General features: G+C 39.8%; 1 protein-coding gene across 2 annotated transcripts in view; it reads right to left on the bottom strand.

Moving 5' to 3' along the window:
* Window positions 1-22,490, bottom strand: part of MYH10 (myosin heavy chain 10) — a 100,353-nt gene that overhangs the window by 6,000 nt on the left and 71,863 nt on the right. For both annotated transcript variants that reach the window (XM_055723284.1, XM_055723276.1), the window contains 21 exons: window positions 21,135-21,249; window positions 17,385-17,578; window positions 17,141-17,262; window positions 16,748-16,817; window positions 16,491-16,651; window positions 15,778-15,886; window positions 15,564-15,695; window positions 14,795-15,001; window positions 13,881-14,018; window positions 13,143-13,266; window positions 10,752-10,923; window positions 9,775-9,987; window positions 9,517-9,661; window positions 7,899-8,105; window positions 6,843-6,947; window positions 5,609-5,761; window positions 4,586-4,834; window positions 3,833-4,045; window positions 3,117-3,329; window positions 1,671-1,832; window positions 100-228 (listed from right to left, as the gene is read on the bottom strand). In XM_055723284.1, the coding sequence (XP_055579259.1) occupies window positions 100-228; window positions 1,671-1,832; window positions 3,117-3,329; window positions 3,833-4,045; window positions 4,586-4,834; window positions 5,609-5,761; window positions 6,843-6,947; window positions 7,899-8,105; window positions 9,517-9,661; window positions 9,775-9,987; window positions 10,752-10,923; window positions 13,143-13,266; window positions 13,881-14,018; window positions 14,795-15,001; window positions 15,564-15,695; window positions 15,778-15,886; window positions 16,491-16,651; window positions 16,748-16,817; window positions 17,141-17,262; window positions 17,385-17,578; window positions 21,135-21,249 (3,333 nt within the window). The remainder of the gene's footprint in view (window positions 1-99; window positions 229-1,670; window positions 1,833-3,116; window positions 3,330-3,832; window positions 4,046-4,585; window positions 4,835-5,608; window positions 5,762-6,842; window positions 6,948-7,898; window positions 8,106-9,516; window positions 9,662-9,774; window positions 9,988-10,751; window positions 10,924-13,142; window positions 13,267-13,880; window positions 14,019-14,794; window positions 15,002-15,563; window positions 15,696-15,777; window positions 15,887-16,490; window positions 16,652-16,747; window positions 16,818-17,140; window positions 17,263-17,384; window positions 17,579-21,134; window positions 21,250-22,490) is intronic.

Raw genomic sequence — 22,490 nt, 5'->3', positions numbered from 1 at the left:
ATTTCTTTGTTCAACTCACTAGGTCGCTTCTTACTTTTTTTACTCTGATTTTCACCTTACTCTAGCAAGGAAACCAAGTTTCTTAGATTTCAATCTCACCTCTTGGAGCTGCAGTATTTCTGCTTCAAGACCTTTGAGCTTCTTTTCACTCTCTTTGGACTGCGCAAAGATCTCGTCTCTGGATGCACGGGCTTCTTCCAGCTCCCGCTGGTAGTCTTTCATTTGAGCCTGCAGTTGCAAAGCAGGGGAAAGAAAAAGCTGTGCATTAGGACAATCACGAGATTTATTAGCAGTTCTGAAGCATTTTGGCCCTTAAGAGGCAAGGCCTTCCTCCCAAAACAGCTTCATTCCATTTAAATACATTTTCGGTTCTTCATTTCATAGCAAATTTTCACTTTCTCATCTTTCCATCATGCAATTCCTTGTCAGAAATATCACATTATAAGACTTCACCTCATTTATCTGGTATACTTCTTGCGGGCAAAATCTCTGTTAATAAAGAGCTGTTCAGTTTCACTTCTCATGAAACTTACGGAGAGGTAAAGCTCTTGGCTTGTAAAAAGTTTACTTAAATTGACTGACCCCCCCCCCCCCAAACTTATTACAAGCTGTCAAGGTAAGAAACTGTTCTCAGTGCTAAAGTAACGCCCTGTTTTGCACACCTAGAAGCACATAGTATTTATGTTTCCCTTAAATGCTGCTGACACAGACTGAGATCTTAATCTGCACAAGTTTGACTTGAGATGCTATGAGTAAGAAAGTCAGAGAAAGTGCACTGAAGTGGTACCTGCATGTTTAGAACACCCACCAGGCAAGAGGCCACGGACTTTGGGTGCTTGTATGGAAGCGTACAGAGCCCAGGTATGAACTCTCCAGCTGTCCTGCCCTCTGGACCAGAGAAGCAGAGTACTGCTGGGTACCAGCGTTTCTGGCTTTAACATATGCTCCCTCCTTGCACCCAGGGCTCTGTTCCAGAACTTCCCTCATTCAGCTGAGGCAGGATTCGAAGCAGGGTGGCCAAAGAATAAAGTGGACATGGCAGAAAGGCAATCTAGTTTGCTGCATGCTTCACGTGGTCTTGCCACGGCCTCGCACTCCTGCAGCCCCAGGCCATGGCGCTGACAATTTCTGCCAAAACAGAAGTCTACCAAGCGCTGAGTGTTTTTCTGGGAATGGGAATAAATCCTTGACACAAGGACTGTTTTTTTTCTTGCCAAACTAAAAAGAACGGGCATCTTGGAGCTTTTTAACAGCAAAAATTTACTCCTTTTTCTCTGTAGCATTTTTGGCTGAAAACACCTTAAAAAGTTCAACAACTTGAGGAAGCAGCAGTCAGCAAGAGCTGAGCTCAAATCAGTTAAAAAAACCAAACAAAATCCCCACAAACCACCATAAATTTTAGAAATGGAGCCCAGAAAGCAACACTCAGTAAGTCCTTTGTGCAAAGTGCTGAAATAAAGAAAAAGATGACTCCTGATAGAAGTATATGGGGAACAATCTTGCCAACAAAAGTAGAAGAGGAGTTTTGAGATACTCTATGACATATGTCAGCACAGTCAAGTCTGATAATCCTTTTGCCTTCGAGCTACAAATGTATTTAATGAAAAGCAACACCCTTGACAAGACTCTCACCAGGAGAGAAAGCAGCTCAGCTGCTTAGCTATGCCTACCTGGAGCTTACGTAGCTGTTTGATTGCTTCATCTCGAGCCTTGTTTGCAGCTTCTATCTGACCTTCCAGGTCTTTCAGATCCATCTCCATTTTCTTCTTGGCTGCCACAGCAAGAGCCCTCTGTTTGCGCTCATCTTCCAGTTCTGCCTCCAGCTCTCGCACCTGTGAAATCAAGGCATTTAACAGGCTCAGTTCCAGTAAGGAAGGGAGCGAACAAAGTCCTAACAAAACGGTCAGTGACTCAAGAGGCCTTTGCAGAGCAGAATTAACATTGCTCAATTGGAAGAGGACTAAAGAATGTAAGCTACAGGGGAGGACACTGCAGATGGCAAAAACAAATCCAGAAGCAGATCTCTCTGAACTGACAAAAAGGAAAACAAAGACAGTAACTCAGCATCTGAAGCATTTCATCTGTTCAGCTACTTGGTGATCCGCTTCATGCTCAGCACATCTGCCCACATTTAGGTTATCACTTTCGGAGATGTCACTAATTCTGATTGAACCACGAAGAGGAGAATAAGAAGTAGAATCACCTCATTTTCTCAAGAAAAAAAAAAAAGAAATAATTCCCTTTGAAACAGCTGTGCTAGTAAAATTTATACTCCAACAACTTTTTTTTTTTTTTAAAACAAAACAGAAAAGTATCTAAGCAGCAAGCCAAAACGAACTAAGCCATACTTATGCAAAAATAAAACTGAGCAAGAGATATCACAGGTTGCCAACATGAAAGAATGTATTTTATTCTGAAGCAAGCCTCTCTCCTCATGCTAGGTCAAGAGCTCTTGTCCAGTGCAAACCGTTTGAATTTTGCATTGCAGTGAATGCCAAAAGCCCGCTAGGCCACGTTTATTTCTAAGGTATCTCTATATTGCGATTCCCAGTAATTGTACATTTTTGTTTTCTTATGACAAATCTTGGGTGTTTTTTCCCTCAAAGGTAATTGTAATTTAGAACCACCTTCCCTTCCAAGCATGAAATTTTAAAGTTTTTTTTTGAGTCTCTTCTGATCTGCTTTGTGCTACTAGAATCCTCAAGTCTGGCAAATCTGGAATCTTTGCTACTATTTTCATTTAGGAAACCATTTACTTCACCACAGTTTTTCAGTCTATCTTGGCATCCTGCACATCAAATAAGATGGGCGTGAAAGTCCAAATACCACACCCCTGTCCTTGAAACACACCCACGCAGCAATAGCCAAACCTCTGCACCCAGGCTGAGTGATTTTGGAGGACCACCAGCAGCAGACTAATATTAACAGTTGACCATGGCCAGTCCTTAACAAGACAGAGTCTATTGTTTGTAAAGATCAGTGCTTGGGAATTCTGTAGAATGGGATCTTTACGCAAAGAGTTTTATTTTTCTGGTAGCAAGTTATCACTGAAACCACAGAGCTTTGGCAAAAGACCCTCACCCTTGTTGCTATGAAGTACAGTAAAACAGACATACTTGTTTAACCAGCATCCTCTTCTTCTCTTCATTCTGTTCATCTCTGGCTTGCAGATCTCTCTCAAACTGGGCTTTCATAGCTTGCATGTTCACCTCCAAACGAAGCTTAGCATCTTCTGTGGCCTGCAGTTCATCTTCCAGTTCCTCAAGCTGAGTCCTCATCTCTTCAACCTGTTGCTCTAAAGTTCTCTTTGACTTCTCCAGTTCATGGACCTAAGCCACAAGCATTAATCAGACCCTTTCCTACAGGTACCTCAACATCAGCAGTTATTAACAGCAAAATAAAACATTATATGAACTCAAGACACTACGTTTTGTGATGCTCCTAACTGGACAACGAATCAGAAGAGGCAGAGCAGCATCTCTAAGTCTGTATTAGAGAACCCAACAAACATCTACGCAGATAGGTAAGCTGTACAGTGTAAAAAGAGAAAAACACAGAGAAAAAGTAGTCGTGAGACAAGCTGTTAAATTTAGCACAGGTGCCACGAGTCGTTTGGCCAGCACTGCTCTCCATGTCTTCACATCTTCTGAAGAAGCCTCATGTTAAAAAAGACCACCCCCTTATTCTGAGCATTCAGGCCTCCAGAATTTTTGGTTATAAATCAGCTTCAAAAAGTTCTGGTTTTGTGTCAAATATACTTCTCCAGCCAGGGAGTTTCCCCGTGTTATTCTCTATGCAGTACGTAACAAAACAGGTATGGAAATGTACTTACATTTTTGCCCACATCATCTTTAGAGCTCATTAAGTCTTCCATATCTGCACGCAACTGTTTGTTCTGTCTTTCAAATTCTTCCTTAGCTTCCAGGGCTTCCTCCAAAGCCCTGGCCAGAGACAGTGCTTTGGTTTCCTTCTCCCTTGCTTCTGCTTCAGCACGATCTCTTTCCTCTGCATATCTGGCAGAAATGTTCTTTTCTTCTGCCAGCATCTGAACATAAGAAATAATTAATCCCTCTCATAAGATGTATAATCAAGTCCTTCCTGCCTCAGGTGTCTTGGTCAATGAAGTGGTTAATGCTTTAAGTTTAATTGGCATTCACAACTGTCTAGTCTCTCAGTCTTGATCAAAGTGCTAGTAAGAAAACAGCTACTCTGGGATGAGATGAGGAAAGCAAGCTACTAATCAAGATTAAGTAAGTTCTAATATTATTATTTTTGTCTTTCAGTCCTCACATCCTTTCTAAGTCTGTCTGAGGGATTACAATAATAATCTTAAGGTTTTGTCCCAATGCAATTTCTTTTTTGTATATAAATAGCTTATTGCTTGATCTAACAAGGCTGAAAGCTGGCCTTCAGCTCACTGAAGTTTTAAGTGGCAAGTTAAGAGTAACAAAGGCCAAGCTGCTCACAAAAATTTACCATTAACCACAGTACCCTAAGTCTTTATACAAGGCTCACTTATGCAGTATTAACAAGATGCCACTTAAAAATCATAGAAAGCACCAAGGTGACAGGAAACTAGATCTACCTGATCAAACTTCTTCTGCTTTTTCTCCAAGTTGGACACAATCTGGCGCTGATGATCTAGGTCTACCATCAAGTCATCCAGCTCTTGCTGCAGGCGATTCTTCGTCTTTTCCAGTTTGTCATAAGCCATTGCCTTCTCCTCTAGGCGCTGGCTTAAGGACTCCACGTCCTTCAGTAATTTCTTCTTATTTTCCTCCAAGCCTTCAATGGTTCCCAAGTCATCATCTACCTTTTTCTTAGCATCAGCTAACTGAAACGTAACAAAAGAAAATAATGTTCCTTAGTGAATCATGATAAGGAGAGAAAGGCATCAGGTCCAAAATACAAAACTAGAAACAGATGTTATTACTAGAGCTAAAGTCACACAAAAATTGTGAGCTAGCAGGATACCAAGTAGGAGAAAGTCCTGCCCACTGCAGTTAGTTGTACTGGTCCTTACTGCAATGGAGAAAGACCACACACTGGTCAGGGTTGGAAGGCACCTCTGGAGCCCACCCAGCCCACCCCCCTGCTGCAGCAGCTCTCCTAGAGATGCTGCACAGAGCCACGTCCAGGCGGGGTTTGAATGTCTCCAGCGAAGGAGACCCCACAGCCTCTCTGGGCAGCCTGTGCCAGGGCTCTGCCACCCTCAAGGTGAAGTTCTTCCTTGTTCAGAAGGAACTTCTTTTGTTGCACCTGCCTCGACCTGCTGGCTACGCTTCAGCTCGTGCACCCCAGGATCCCACTGACCCCTTGGCCACCAGGGCACACTGCTGGCCCATGGGCAACTTGCTGCCCACCAGCACTCCCAGGTTCTTCCCCGTAGAGCTGCCTTCCAGCTGGTCAGCCCCAGCCTGTGCTGGTGCGTGGGGTTGTTCCTGCCCAGGTACAGGACCTTACAGGTTACCACAGGAAATTTCATTCTGAAATCTGGTTTAGCACATGAAAAAATGTCATGTAATTTGCACAAGAGGTTTGGCACACCAGTTCATCTCACCTAGAACCGGTAGGCCTTACAGAAGTCCTGCCATTTACAATAGCTTACCTGGGACTGCAAGGCGAGCATCTGTTTCTCCAAGTTCTTCCTGGCCTCCTCTTCCTCTTCCTGCTGCTCTTGCAGGTTGTTCTTCTCCTCTTCTAGCTGCCTAATCCTACTGCTCAGGTTGAGTTTCTGGCGGGTTTCCTCCTGAAGCAGCTCCTGTTACACAAACAGGCATACTGAAGGTTCTGTTTGGCTCACACTGTGTTAACCGGGCCTTAGGCTACCACTTCCCATCACTCTACGTGGAGTTTCAGGTCTGATTATTTTTCTCACAGTGTATTTGTACAAGGACATGCTTATGAAGACCATCTGTAATTGAGGTCTTCAAAAAGGCACTGATAATTCATTTGGGGCACATATAAACCTTTATAAAGTGCATTTCTGATCAGGGAATCCATGCCACTGTCTGTTCTAGAAGCTAACGGATGATACATTTCCATCTTTAAAGGGATGAGCACAGAAGTCACCTTCAAAATTTATTTTTCTTCTTTCAGACAAGCATATAGGGTACCTATTTTAAGTGACCTGGGCAGAATATATAGCAGCAAATCCTGCAATGGCAGCATGCTTCCAAGTTTTGCTGCATTGCTTAAATATGAAGGTCAGTTTAAAGACAGCTGTAATTTGGCCATGGAAACTTCTGTCATAACAGAAACTAATGAAAGGTGTAACCACCATCCCCCTTCTCCCCCAACCTGTTCCTCAGAGACCTTTCCAATTGTGATTAACATTATTCAAGTAGTCACCATTAGTATTTTTATACAGGGCAAAAAAAGAGTGTATTTAAGGGATGGATACCATGCATAAAGCTGCATATTTAACTCAAAACCAAAACCTGGCAGTTTGAACTTAAGCTGTAAGAACTTGAGCTGTCAGGCACAAGGGACAATACCCTGCCTTTTACTTTCATATACCCCAAGGGTCTTTACTTACATTAACATTCTACTTGGAAAAGTGTTTTTGACTTAATTCTTGCCTCCCACAGAGACAAAGATATAAAAGAGAAACCGAAAGGCTACAGTCTATCAAGTAGTGAATCTTAGATAATGAAAAACTGGCTCCACATGTAGCTGAGCGATCATTGTACAACACATTTCACGAGACTTCAGCGGGAAATACAGCTTCTGCCCAAGGGACTTTCCGAACCATGACTGAAAATGTATTTTCTGTTATGCGGTTAGCATTTCAATAAGGGGCAAAGCTTTGGTGCAAAGTTCAAGCTTCACTGCACACGCACCTGCGTATCCTGAAGCTGAGATTCCAAACTAGCCGCGTCCTTGGCAAACTTAATGCCTTTCTTCTCCGCTTCCTCCAGGAGACTTGAGACATTATCCAACTCGTTCTGCAAAGCAAGCAGTCTAAAGGTAACAGCATGCAGCTGACTCACAGCAAAGCTTACATCCCACTGGGAGCTGGAACTGCTGAACACAAAACCTCAACGAATTCCAAGTACAGAAAGACAAACAGTAGATCCCAATAGAGATACACAACAAGCTAGAAATATCAAAGTTTGGCTAGAAACTTCAAGTTGGAAGCCAGTCTTGAATCTGAGCGATGTAACATGAGTTAAACATGCTATTTATCGGAGCACGTCATTCCAGTATCTGCATTCATACTTAAATGTTATCTTTAGTTATAGGACCGTATGTATCTTTTATGGATCCATTGATTCAAGGATTATCAGGATGGCAGCTGGGTTTAAAGCATCACCGCAAGAGAAGAGGCTACTGCCAGGTGCCAACTCTTGCTGTTTTAGGCTATGCTACTTTTACGTACAGTGTGAGACTGCCTGAAAGCTTGCTTCAAAAAGAACTGGGCCATTCCCTTTCTCAAGTATTTTAGCTTGATTTACCTGAAGTACTCATTGCAGTGGTTTAACAGCCATCCCCACTTGCGCTTTGCCTATTTTCACCATTCCCCAGAAAAATGGGCATTTACTTATAATCCTTATCTGCCAAGTTCCCAACTTGGCACAAAAGGAAACCCGTGGCCACCGTCAATCAGTACACTTCTGCTCACAGCTACAAATGCTGAGCTCTTATGGAATCTACTCGATTCCATATCCAAGCCAAAAACCTGTAGGCCAGCTTGGCTATGCAAAGCCTCCTACAGGATTTGGTCTTCAGGGTGGGAAGCCTGTACTTAAAAGCCACTATAATTCTCGCATAGCCCAAGAAGTTCAGGACCTAGCTGCATCTTTGAAAGTAATTTCCCCACGCCATTTCTGCATACGGTTGAGACTTTCCATTTCTTGCCTATTTTTCAGCAGTTTAGGACTTCCATAAAGCCTTACCTGCAGCTTGTTAGCTTTCTCCGCCAGCTCCACCCTCAGTCTTTCGCCTTCTGTGACCTTAGCAGTCAGCTCTTGTACCTGAGCATCAAGCTTCTTCCTCTTATGTTCAGACTCTGCCTTGACCTGCTGTAGTACCTTCACTTCACAGGCTAACTCCTTGTTGTCGGACTCTAGGCCTTGCTTGTTTTTTTCAAGATTTGCTTTGAACTAGGGAAGACAAAAGGAAAGAAATTCAGAACTTCATTAGATATGAATAAAGTTTTCTGCTAAAAAGCATTCAGTTCAGCGAATCAGATTTATAAGTTCCAAGATAAAACAAGCGCTCAGCAAGTTGTGAGGAAGGAGTGTTTAAAACGCTGCCGTGTAACATTCTGTGTATGTTAGCCAAAGACTAAGTTAATGCAAGTTACTCCACTCTCACATATAACAGGTAACAGTGAGGACCAGAAGGTACTTCTATGAATTCAGCAAGATCTGGGATGTCAGTGCTGTAAAATGACTGTTTGAGTAGCGCTGTAAGTAGGAAGGAATGTGCCCATTAACAGATCAGCATGGCTCATCTCACAGAAATAAAAGGAAAGATATTAACTAAAGCTGCCCTGATTTTAGTAGGCATAGCAGCCTGGAAGTGCATAACAAAGCACTTTTCACCACTGCACTAACATTTGTCAAAACCATTTCTGAAAAAGTAATAATTGGCATACGGGATGTTTAAGTGCCACTGTTACTATATCACCAGAAATGACATCATCTCATCACAGGATCTTTAAGATTGCACAGTATTTTTCCATCTTTTCATGCTCTTATTGAGAGTATTTAATGAATAAGGAGAAGATATGCCCAAGATATCTTATTTTTCTTAATAAACTGTGATTTCAACCAGTTTAACTACTACGTTTCTCACTTAGTAAGGAAGCTTGTGAAGTACTCCCTGCATAAAAATATTATTACAGTATATGAATCATCCACACGTACATTTGTGAATGACCAAAACCAATTTCACAAACTAAAGAGACCTTTTTTTTTGGCAGCGTTGGAATAATTCTACTTTTGAGCAAGACACTCAAACTACACTGGTAGGAACCCTGCTGTCCAGGTGTGGCTCCTCCTGCCTGCTCTGGTGGTGGCCACCAGAGAACACAACACCGCTGTGCAAACTGGCAAGATGCTCCACAAATATCTAGCACTGGAGGTCACAGCAGAAGCATGAACTTAGGAGCGGCTGAAAGAACTTTTACACTACCTGCACTCACCTGTGAACGCTGACATTACAGTTACCCTATGTGGAAGCATCCTGCAGTTCACTCATGCAGAGAGCTGCTTTTCACCAAATAAGCACGTGGACCGCTGGAGAATCCCTACTGAAACACTACACGATTTACCTCCAGGTGTGCCACTTCCAAGTCTAATGAACACTTTTCAGACAGATGCCAAGACTGTCTAATAGTTGAAATATATTCAAACCAGCACGATATATTTGATTCAACTGCAATTGTTACACACGTACAGAGGACAACTCAGCTCTGCAGGTATCAGGGGAAGGGACCGCAATACTTTTGGTACTTATAAAAAGACCCAAAGCAGAAAAGTGCATTTCTGTAATTCATTTTCTTCTCACCCTTTTGGCCTGTTCAAGTTGTTCAGAGAGCTCTTCCAGGGCAGTAGCATGCCTCTGCCTGATTTCCTGGATCTGTGCTTCATGGTTTTTGGTTTCCTCTTCAATCGCTTTCTTCAGTTCAGCCACCTCCTGCTCACGCTTTGTCCTAGAGAAAGCATCAAGGGTTATCAAAATCAACATTTGAGTCTTGCAATTTGTATTCTTGTAAATTAAAGCTGAATTTTAATGGTGCCCTCTTACACTGACATATGATCCTACCTCAGCTCTTGCTGTGCTGCAGTGGTATCCAAGGTATCTTCCAGTTCGGTTTTTAAAGCCTCCAACTCTTCACTTAAATCTCTTTTCTGCTTTTCTGCCTTGTTGCGCGATGCCTTCTCAGATTCAAGATCCTCCTGGAGTTCTGCAATTTGAGCCTGCAACTCTCTTATCACTTTCAGTGCATTGTTTTTCTGAACTGCTTCTTCATCACCTCTGTTAAAAAAAGGCACAACAGTTAATGATATTTCATAACTTCAGATCTATTCTCGTAACAGTCTAGCACTATTTATTTACATAAATGGCATCTTAACTCTTCCACTAGAATAAAATAAACATTCTAAAACTTCACAGATAGAAAACCACTACTCTTGCTCTCAAGATCGTGACAAGCATAGTGCCACAGGTACTACAGGTGCACTATCTGAATGACCAAGCTTTCAAGTTTACATTTAAGCATTCCAATTTTGCAGATCAACACTGTCCCAAAAATGCACTGTTTCTAGAATTTTCTCTTGCTGCAAAATTATAGATCATTACTCAAAAAATACAGAAGGTGTCTGGCTTATATCGTAACATGTGACTGCAAGGACTACCACACAGATCTTGATAATGTCTGTCCTACCCTGTCACTGAAAGTACTCCACTAAGAGGGCTCACTGAGAATTACATGGTTTTTCCCTCTTGAGCCTGAACTCTGGGAGACTTAAAAAGCTTCCAGAGCACAAACACTATGATACTCAGGTGAAACTTCTTTTTTTGCAGTTTTGTAGAGCAAGGACACAGATAAAACACTGAATTACTTTTTTTTTTGTCATGTCTACGCAAGGCACAGGTGCCTAGAGATGCTCTAGTACAAACACGAACTGGCTTCTGCTTTAACATTCCCAGTTCTGATACATCTGCAGTCAAATGAAATTTGACTGGGAAAGCAGGTTTCTACCACACTTCTGTAGCCATAAGCACCATGATGCTCTGACCTAGCAAGAGCAGCCTGCAGTTCCTCCTCTTTTTTGGCCAGCTGGATCTTCAGTTCTTCAATCTGGGCTTGCAGCTCAGCTATTTGGTCCTGTAGGTCTGTTGTTTCACCATCAAGTTTTCTTTTAGCTTTTTCTAATTCTTGACGCGTCTTCTCCTCCTTTTTTAAGCGCTCTAAGGAAGCAAAAAATTATATTTATATGCAATTTTTTCTCTTGTCATCCTCGGGAGGTTCAGAGGCAGGGCCTTGGGGTGGCAGAAAAGGCTGAAAAGTTTAATTTATACAGTGCCAGTTCTTTTTCCAGTCTGTAGATGGAAGGCTGACTGGGAAAGGTGAAATAGCGAAGTCGAACTGTGTGGTTTAGATACAAGGTCAAGAAAATGTCAGTGACTGGAGAAAGAAGTCTGAAATAAGGGACCAGAAACATAACCTCATCTTGATAGAAAATAAGGAGTGGGATCCAACAGAAGAGCAGTTTGAGCTGCTAGGCCAGATAATCATCACAAATATCAAGATTCAAAAATTATGATCAACTATGGACTGGAAAAAACGATGGCTTGCATAGTTTTGGAAGGGCTAGGCTAGACTCCAAAAGGTCTACTGGAAAATAGTATAGCTTAAAGAAAACTCGGATAAATCATTTTTGCAAGTATTTGTGCCACTAACTCACATCCCATCGATATTTAGCAAGACTCTGCAACCCTGATAACTTCCAGTAATTTACTTGTGTAGCTGAGATACTCCTGCCCTAAGATACCTCTTTGTGAAAATCATGCAGTTATCAGTGTCATAAAAGACATTTAGTTGATCTGCTTGTTTTCCAATTAAGATACTTACTGGCTGCATTGTTTACAGTTAGCTAATGACCAGATATGTAATATATTACAAGTCACAGGAACATTTTGCTTAGCATAGCATTAGCACAATTCTAAATGCATTAGCATAAACTTACTACACTCGTTCAATACTTTGTGGGTTCTCAGTGCGGAGATTTTTCTCACATCCTTCCCAAGCCTGCCGCTGGATCAGGACATCATCTCCAACATGGAAAGTGAGCCATGTTCAAGAATCACCTCTTAAAGCCACCCAGGGCTATCTGGGATTTTCCAATCTAAACCAATACTTTTTTCTTAACAGTTCCTCGTTCAATAAAAAAAATAGCACTTTTCCCTCTGTTTTTTTACATTATATTCCTGGTAAGTGACAGTTAGAACAAAGTAATGACCCAATTTTGTAACTGTGAAAGTTCATAGTAAACTGAATTAAATTTTTTTTTTCCCAAGTATCAATGCCCAGAAGTGCCAAGACACTAGCAGAGAGGCCTTAATGGCTTCTTGAATCATCTCCAAGACTAAGTATCATTTTACTGTGCTTTACTAGCCAAGAAATTGCATGCCTTGTGTTTAAGCTTTAATTTCCATTTCTAAGGTCATTAGTCTTGGAACGGTACCATAACCAAACACATCTGTCAAGTATCTTCAGAGAGACTAGTCCCAATTTAAGCACACAACTCCTGAAGCATTATTTTCCAGTGAGTAAAGATTACTTATGCCCACCTTAAGGTCTCTGAATATGATTTTTAAAGAAAAGGTATCACATCAATCACCTACTATCTCTATTAGGTCAATACCTTCCTGTACAGATTAAACTTTGGTATTCTTCCGTAAGCACATCAGTTTTAAAATATGTAGTGAGACAGGCCATAAGTGAAAAAACTATTTCCAAATTAGGGCACAGAGAGCAACTCAGCCTTGTATTTTGCAGCTGTGACTTGCTAGTTTATTAGTGTTGTGCAACAGCTCTTTACAGCCATCAGTAATTGTTAAAAAAAAGACACAAAATCAAGAAAGGTTATATAGAGAGCTAGTTTAGACTGTGACAACAGGCAAAACAGTCAGAAATAAATGGCCAAAGAAATGGAACCATTTTAGATAAACAAAACATTGAGACAATCAAAACAATTCAGATTTGCTTATTCAAAAAATATTGGAAGCCTAATGAATGCCTAATAACATTCTTCCAGAAATATTTGTTCTAATGTGTTATTATAGAAAAGCATAGCAACTTCCCAAGAGACAGATGTTCTACCTTGTTACCAGGGGATGCCTGCAACAACATGAATTTCTGGGTGTGTCTATAAATGAAATGGGTTTTCAAAAATGAAAACCTAACAAGTTAAACATGAGAAAGACTAAGCAGCCAGATGCAACAAGTCTTGCAAGTGACACAAATTTCTTTCAAGATTAAGATAAAAATAACAGCTATTAAGGTATCTACATATAAGGTTACACTTCGCAGTCTGGACCAGATACTGCATACATCATAATAAGTGATTCATTCCTTTCTAGCACGATGTCCAAGCTGTTAATAGGCAAATGTAGTAAGAACAAACCTTCCAAATCGGTGATCATCATTTCTTGCTTGTTCTTGAGTTTGGCCAAGTTTTTAGCCTTTTCTTCTTCTTCAGCCAGCTGAGAAGTACATTCGGCAATTCGATCCTCCATCAGCTTCTTTTCCTAGTTAGGAGAAAGGGGAGAAAGAGTAACTTCTAAAACACAATTTGAAAAGTCTCTAAGCAGCACAAGTAACTGAATATATAAAATCCATATACAGGTCTCATGCAGCACATATATATATTTATATGTATATATACACACACACATATATATACACACACATATATATATATAAAATACAGATTTTATGTCAAGTGACTGACCTGTCAATATTAAGAATCAATTGGAATAGTATAGAAGCACAAACATTTGTTTTCCACGAAAGTGAGACTTGGAATTTAACAGACGGGAGGCCTGCTTTTAGGACAGCATTTGCTGTACGCTTTTGGAAATCTGTTTGCAAAGAACAATGGTAGCTATGACAAACACTGTTTCCAGCTCTTGAATTTGTAAAATTCATGAAACTGGAAAGAATACATAACAAATACCTCCCTCTTTTGAAGGTCAGTTCAGAAGCGTCTCTAAGTGTCTCAGCTTCAACCTGTTCAAACCCCACACATCTTCAGGCACAAACTTTATAGATAATGTAACAGCAGTCTCAAATGTTTTGAGAGCTATCACTTGGCACTACTATTACTTATGTACAGAATCTCCACCATGCATACTGGTCTCACCTTCAAAAATTTGGAATTTTGGTCCTCCAACAGTAGGATCTCTTCCTCCATCTTCTTGATCTTAGCTTCAGCTGTCACTTTTTCAAGCTGCAACTTCTGTCGAGCTCCCTCCTCCTCATCAAGCTGTTCCTCTAGATCCTGCGAAGAAAAGCAATTTCATCCATGCATTTTCCAGGTTACCCATATGTTAATTTATTTTTTTTTTTAACTTGGTGACAAAGATGCATTATTTCGAAAAGCCACCTGCTCTAACACTAAAAATGCCTTTGCTTTGTTAGATTCATTTATACTATTGATCTGGTAATGAAATTAAGGACCATGTGATACACATGGAATTTTATGCTCCATATTTCACCTTTGGCTGAAATATGCTGTCTCGGAAACATACACTCACTTCAGAGCCTTTCACCTTCCTAATTCTGAACATAAAATAAAATGTTTATTTTATGCCTACTTAATGACAACCAAATCAGATCAGGCTTTATGTGTACTGCATCTGAACGGGGCACGTGGTGTAGAAGTGCAAGTGCCTAAGAAGAGACACCACAGGAGACAGATCTCCTGATTTCAGTACGAATCTAGACATCAGTATTGCAGCTGACATGGGTCAGATACTGGCACAAATAGCTAGATACGACTAGAAAAGCAATAATGTATCGTGCTTGTATTCATTCATGGTTTTAAATAAGATACTCAGCCACACATTAAAGGACACTTATTAAAAGGCATCAAGAGCTGTGAGATGTGGGGTTTGTTTCCTCTTCAAGTACCTGGAATATTTTGAAAGACAGATAAGTTCAGGTATCCCCTTTTTCAAGATACCCATTATTCAAAAGGAAGTACATAAACCATCTGATTTTCACCAAAAAAACCCCCAAATAACCTGGGGGAGATGAAGTTATCTTAAAGCATACCTGAATATGGCCCTGCATTTTCTTTTTCTCATTCTGCAATATTTGGTTTCTTTCCTCTTCCTCTTCAACTCTGGACTCCAAATCATGGAGAATTTCTTCCAACTCTTGTTTTTTGGCGGCCAAGCGAGCCCTCATCTCCTCAGCTTCTGCAAAGAGCTCTGTCTCTGCCTGTAGCTGCTCTGCAAGAATGTTCTTCTCTTCTAGAAGCTGTAAATATACCAGAAAGGTAGGAAAGTAGTAAAAATGACATTTCCAAGTCCCTCATGAGCGGTTATACATGACAACTACAAACACCAAGTTCTGCTCCAATTCTTGACTCCTTGGTCAACATTCAAAACCAAAGACTTTTAGCAGAGGGCTTTACCAGCAGCCCAGATACCAGGTTTTGCAATAGGGCTACAGCACTATTCACTCACTTGTCCCTCCAGTTTAAAGTAACAAATCCCACTGCACCTACTCCACCTGCCCTGTTCTACCAGCAGAAAAAGATCCCTACCTGAAATTATGTGTGAAAAGGAAAAACGACACACTGAAACTCTTCTGTCAACTAGGAAATGCCAAAAAAAAGTTTAGTTTTGTTAACATGGTGTTTCCTGGAGGAATGGCTCATGCTGTCTCTTCCTATTCCATATTTAACTGAATGTGAAAAGAGTTAGCTTGCCTGATTCTCAGTGCTTTTGCTCACAAGTGTCTCCCCAGCATCGCTCTCTCACATGGGATATAGTGAAATTCACATTCTGGATATCAAAAGCTGATCTTCAGCACAAACCTGTTGATGTTTCCTTTCCATTTCCTCAAGTTCTGCCTCCACTTTTGTCTGTTTTTCTTTCACCTTCATCAGCTCCTCATCCTTGGCTTGAAGTTCTTCTTCTTGCCGAGTGACTTGAAGAAGAGGCTTCACCTGCAAAGATTTGAAATGAACGAGTAAGAACCTGCACTCACCTACTTACAAAAGCCAAAGGAAGTCACAGAATACAACGAACCTTTGTGAAGACTCTCCACCACTGCCAGTGCCTAAGCTTTAAATATGCAGCGCAATTCCTCTGCAGGATTTTCAGTGCACTCAGCTGCTGTTGTTTCTTTGCAAAGGCCCTGAAGACAGAAAGAGCAAAACCTTTCCTGTTAAATACGGCTGATCATCTGTCTGTGTTAATTTTTAGTTTACCCAATCCTAGAACACTTGCAGACCGTGAACAGGCTTATTTTTTAGTTTCACTGAATACACTGATTTATGAGCACTCATTCCTTATACAAAGAGGCAGAGCAAGGCCTGGATTCACCATCTTCAAAACAACAATTATAAATGCTATTTGTTCTTACTCTTAACAGACTTCTACTTAAAAAGATAAAATCAGGATGGATTAGCTGCTGAACTGTCCTTTAATTTCAAAAAAGAGGCTTTCCAGAGTACTTCTAAGAATCTCCAGTGGAGGAGAGATTTTTTTGCAACCACTTGCTATACCGTAAACAGCTGCATTTTCACAAAGGCAAGATTAAGGAAAGGAGATAGTGTTAAGGAATGAAGGTGCAAATTCTTATTAGGCAAAAATTCACTAATACCCTGAACACAACTACAGTTTATCAGGCAACACACTTTTAAGAAAATCTCTCCTGAAATGGAAGTTTTAATGCATAGCTCCCAACCAAAGAGGCTTAAAATGACCACGAGAAGATCAAATCAAAAAAGCACACATACTTCCTAGCTAGGTATCCTCTGCAGACCGCCTGAAAGAAGATGATAATGTCTGTGATCTTCAGATCTCGTTCTTCTTCTAAGTGTGCCAAGACACCAGCTCGGAAAAAGATCTTGCTCTGTCCAATTCTGTATAAGTTGGGGTCCAGCTCTAAGGCTCTGATCTAAATGGACAGGCAAGCACATTGTTACTTCAAGAAAAGGATAATTTTTGTTTCAAATTTTCAATATTTTAAAAATGTTTAGGTATAAACACTTACCATACGCTCACAGGCTTGCTTACCATCCATAAAACCTTTTGGAATTGCATTGGGAGTAAGGATCTCATACCTTTAAGTCAAATGAAAAAACACTTTACATTCAACAATAAGCCACATTATTATAAGCTCATAAAGCTATAGTCACCTAGTGCACAGCTAAGGAATTTCTCCAGAAAGTTTCTCCAGCAGTCTGTTTTAGATTGTTTCCCCTTCCCTCTTGTCTTTAGAATACACTTGTAGTATTTAACTGCTTCAAGTTCAAGCCACTCAAAGACCTCACACATGGTATGGGATTTTCTTCCAGTTGGCTTGGGGAGGGGGCGAGGGGTGTCTTCAATTATTTAACAAGGAACTTTATGCCATAAAAACTCAAAAGACTGCTCTTGTTGTTACCTCTGTCTAAATTCCTGGAACACTATCCTGTTTGGAAATCCTTGTCGACAAATCCTTATTCCTTCCAAAACACCATTGCAACGAAGCTGATCTAGAACCAGATGTGGATCCAATTTTCCAGCCTGGATCAAAAAAAAAAAAAAAAGTGATTTTTAGTCCTTTAATTTGTAGTAATCAAAAACTGCAGTTTAAGTTTTTCAGGCTAATGAAGAGAAAGAATTAGAGGAGCATCTGTAGTACATACCCTCTTTTCGTGATTTGGAATGATGCAGCGAACAAAATTGGGATTAGTGTTTCGGAGCGTTGCCATCAGCTTGGTAAGAGATTCTTTATACAGTTGGCCAACAGTACGAAACATGCCCTTCTTGGTCTTGTATGCAGAACCAAAAGCTGTCTCTGTTATTCCGGTGACCTGATCCAGACCCACAATACGATCCACTGGGAAGGACAAGAAAAAATAATTAAGTGGGCTTTTAATATTTGTCAGGTATAAAGACAGGCAAAAAGAGGAGCAATAGTGCAGCAGCAGAAGCTTTGCGGAACAAATGACAGAAGATGCCATCGGTTGGCAAGGCAGTCAGCATGTACTAGGGACGCTGTGCAGAAGCAGTGGAACAAAAGCCACAAACTTATACAGCAGGGTAGTGTAGCTTTAGTAGGTACAGACTAAAATATCCAGCTCTTTACTTGCAGTTCTACATGACTAGCAAAGCCCTTTTCTTCATTGTAAGTCAACTTCAAGAGATAGGAAGCTGCCTGGAAACTCGGAATTGTTTGAATTTTTTTACAATGCAAAATATTTCTAAGTCGAACATTTGCAATTGGACACCTGTGCATATAACGCAGCGTCACTTATGATAATTATATAGATTAAATCTGAGTTCTGTTGAATGTTCAAAAGTGTTTTGAAAGCATAAAAATTTACAGAAGAGTCGGAAATAATGTTATTTCAGTGATGAGGGAAAAAAAAACCAACATCTGCCAGACTTCTGCTAGTCTGCTACTTTGAAGAATTCCTCCAAGTTTTATACAAAACTGAAAGGACCTCTCTAGCCAAAAGACATGCTTCACAACAGGAAAACTGCACATCAAAGTGCTTCAAAGCTGACATGAAGCATCAGAACAGAGATTATTTTTTTCTTTGATTTTTTGAACATTTTGGGTAAGGATCTCTATGATTTCTTCTTCAGAAGCACAAATTAGAAATCTGACTGCTGTTATTAAAACCTTTTAGGCCAAAACCATGAATGTGATTCCATGTGCATGTCAACAATTATTTAAACAACTCAAAAAATACACAGGTGGCTTAACACCTTAATAATTAGTCGGCACTTCTTAGTACTGAGCAAATACACAACATACGTTGGTTCTCCATGAAATCCAAGCTAGCCAGCCAGAAATAAGCAACTATATGTAGCTACCATTTATATTTTGTGATGTTATCTTCAAATTCATTCAAACCAAAGCAGAGGGAATTATGCTTTGCTACCAGAATTAGTTTTGTATATGACAAATAAGTAACATTTTATTTCATTCTTGTACTCAACTGGTTTTCAAAGGACTATGAAAAAAAAAAAAGGAAAATTAAAAGCAGAAAAATACAGGGCAACAAGTTTGAATAATCACTTCTAGGTCTTCCATGTAGTATAAAGCAGAGCTCAGATCCTCCACAGTTTTGAACAAAAGAATTTAAGAGGCTTATTAAAATTAGAAGGGTAAGTAGGTGGTAAGCTGTTCATAAGAACATATCCCAAATATTAAAGCAGAATTCAGTTCTACACCAGAAATGGGATAGAAATTAGCAATCAGTCTTACAAAAGATGAACATAACAGCTTGTAAATAATAGAAACATGCACCGACCTGACACCACTAATGACTGGACACCATTCAACTTTGTTTGGCCACGTACTTGTAAAAATTTTTTACATATATCTGATAATTGTGCATCTTTTGTTTTGCTCCTCTCTGTCCTCCAGCTTTAAGCTGGTTATTGATGTTTCAAAGAGGATTATTAAAGTTATATGTAAGCTTTCCCTATAGGTTAAGAGCAGTCATTGAACAGCAGGACTGGACAATCATACGTTGGCTAAAGCCTCTGAATGCAAGCCCTCTAGTAATTACTTCAGGAAACACCACTAGCTTCCTCAGGTATGTGATGTATCATGAGTAGTGGGAGATACCCAAGCAAAGATCAAAACTTCAAAGGCACAACCTTCACAAACACACAGACTTGGGGAGAGCAATCCAAGAAGGATGAAGAAGAGGCTGGATAAAATGTCTAAAGCATCTACAAAAAGATATTCCAAATAAGTGGATTAGTTGATTTTTCAATAAGTAAAAAAATATGTGCAGCCTCTGCAAAGGGATATATTACAATTAAGAGGTTTTTAAATAACAGAACAATTCCCACAAGTCTGGAAGAAGTTTGTTTCACTTACTACCCCCACACTACAACTGCAGCACTTATCCTGATACTTCAATACCTTCCTCAGCTCTCCTCCCCAAAAATATATCCACGTTCTAAAGTGTTCCAGAGTTTTGTCAATGTCGGACTGCAGAAAGAAGCTTGATAGTGTTACAAAGCTTATGCATTCTCTCAAATGCTTGGAGATACCAGGATTATCACTTAAGAAGCAATTCTATATCTCAACATGGAACTAGGAAGCAACAAACCTTTTTACCTGCAATGCTTAAATGCAATGCATAAAATAGAGATGTTATATGTATGCAGCAGCAACTGAATAGGTATGCACTCAAGAGACCATTTGCCTTGTGGAGGTATACCTAAGTTTAGCATGAAATGAAAAAGTTCATGCAAGCCTACGAGCAAAAATGGTTTTCCTGTAGATACAACAGCCCTGCCTTTAGTAGGCCTACTGTTTTTACATCCATTCACCTGGTGGATCATGAAGACCAGTAATATTGTCATAGAAACAGGCTCTCTGAATATTCTGAATCTCTAAGGCAGAGAAACAGCAAAAACAGAAAGACAGAAGAGCAGATACACAAGACACTTCAGTTAGTATACAGAACAGGTTTATCAATTGCAAACAGACTTAACTGTGCTACAAAAGCAATTAGGCCACAACATATTCCATGCACATTTCGATTATCTGTGGAAGCAGGTTTTGAATATTTGGACCAAAACACTTTTGCTTCTGTGCGTGTACTCAAAAGGGAAGAAGCAGATCCCCAACCAAAAAGTTCCTTATATATTCAATAAAACTGCTCTCTGTAGCTGAACCAAGTAAGAGGGAAACTCGGTATTAACCTACAGCACCATCTATATAACAAGCTTAATTTCATCCTTGAATAAGAAACTACAAGATTTATTTACTGTGGCATGTAGGTATGTGATGTTAAAAACTAGAACAGAAAAGTCCCTGCTAAGTATTTATTTGGCTATTTCTGCTTTTTAGAGTATTTTGGTAGAAATGTTGAAAAATACTTTAAGCTGTTTAGCTAGTTTACTTGCACATCAACAGTGTACGCTTAAAGTAAGAATATATTGCATTTGATTTTAATATGCAATATCTAAGCACTAGTATGGCTGTTAATTTTATTTTAGGAGATGCAGATTTCCAGGCTATCACCCACCACTGCACATGAAACAACTATGCTGGTGCTCACAAAAGACAACATTTTATTAACAGCAAGAACCACTACAGCTGTTTACATTCAGGACTTCACTGCAGCAAGTTCAACTAAGAGTTTTGGACAATATTCTACATGAAATTTGACACAGGGTAACAAGTAAGTGAGTATCAGTTCAAATAATGAACATGAGAAGCTGCTACTCAGAAATGGTACATGTGCAAGGGACCACAGGTGCAACCCAGCTTCCTTGTACTTTCAGTGCTAAACAATAAAGAAAATGTTGATATTTACAACGTAGAGGTGGAGGGTGAGGAGGGAACAAGCACAAGAAAACCCGAACTCATCCAGCAAGGTAAAATCGCTAACAACTTGTGTGCTCAGAGCATGATCTCTTACCATCCTTCCAAAGCTCTGCAACAAATTTATCGGAAGACTGGTGCAAGAGCGTAGCCACATTGTCATTCAGGGGGTCCATATTCTTCATCAACCACTCATCTGCCTTGTAGTCTACCTGTAAAGCAGCCACGTTGCACATGATCAGATGGACTACCAGCTTTAGGTTTAAATTCAAAAGCACCAAAAAAAAGCTTTCAGAATACTATAGTGATGTTTTCCTCCTATTTCCTTCTTGATACTTGCTTGGTATGAGTTAGTTTGACCTGTTTTAAGGAGGCACAAGTGCCACAAAAAGTTATTATTCTTTCAAAAAAGTAAATGGGAGTTTTTCTTAAAAATTTTGCAATCTGTTTGCTTACTAATAGCTGGTATACATTTTCAGCCTAATGTTATTGCCGAAATAAGGCTTCACATTCACTGTGAAGGTGTAAAAACAACTCTAGCGTAGATTCTAATTACTTTATCTAAATTACTAGAGAGTAAATTAAGGATGTGCTGAAGCATGAATTTTTTTAATTTCACCATAGCAGTTATACTTAAACACCTTGTTCTACAAAGAAAACAAGCAAAGCTTTTATTGTGAAAGAACCAGTTCTGTGGTTTGCAGTTAAAATATGGCTCAGCAGTTGAAAACTCAATGTTACTAACACAGGATTCATCCCAACCCCAAAAGAGAGCCCTAAAATTCCCCAAGTCCAACAAAACCTCTATATAGACTAGCATGTTTTTGCTTCAACCAAACTGAAAGTTTTCTATTTTTAAATAAGGGCTTTGGAAGGAAAGCCACAGTTAAAGGCTTCCAGCACCCAAAACCAAATCAGATCATTATCTTAGTAATTGCATAAAAAATGCACTTTTACAAATAATTATAGTTTTAAAGGAATACACATTCTGATCAAAAACTGAAAAATGCCTTCTGTAAGAGGAAAATATGCAATGCCACTATTCCAGAAATGCCCACTCAGTTTGGCAGAAGTAAACCGTCCTTCAGAACACCTACTTCCTAGCAGTCAGGCACAAAGCTGTTTTACTTCATTTTGATTACCTAAAAGTAACCTACTGTTAACTGCAGTAACAGTGATGATTTCAGTATTTCTGAATTAACTGTTGTAAATATTGATACAATACAATGTATTAATATCTTTAGTTCACTTTTTGCTACAATTACCCAGTACTCACATCAACAAATAAATAACAACAAACCATTAGTACTTTAAATGAAAATTAAAGGATAGTTCTTAATCATTCACACAGCCTGTTTCTTCTAAATATCAGGACAAAACCTGGTACTAGGATTAAGTTTTAACTCCTTATGAAACTAATTACATAGCATGGCCCTATAGAATAGACCTGGTG

This window comes from Falco cherrug, chromosome 1 (assembly GCF_023634085.1).
Source record: "Falco cherrug isolate bFalChe1 chromosome 1, bFalChe1.pri, whole genome shotgun sequence".
Taxonomy (NCBI): domain Eukaryota; kingdom Metazoa; phylum Chordata; class Aves; order Falconiformes; family Falconidae; genus Falco; species Falco cherrug.
Note: the sequence above shows the minus strand (reverse complement) of the source record. Positions and strands in the feature narration are given on the sequence as shown.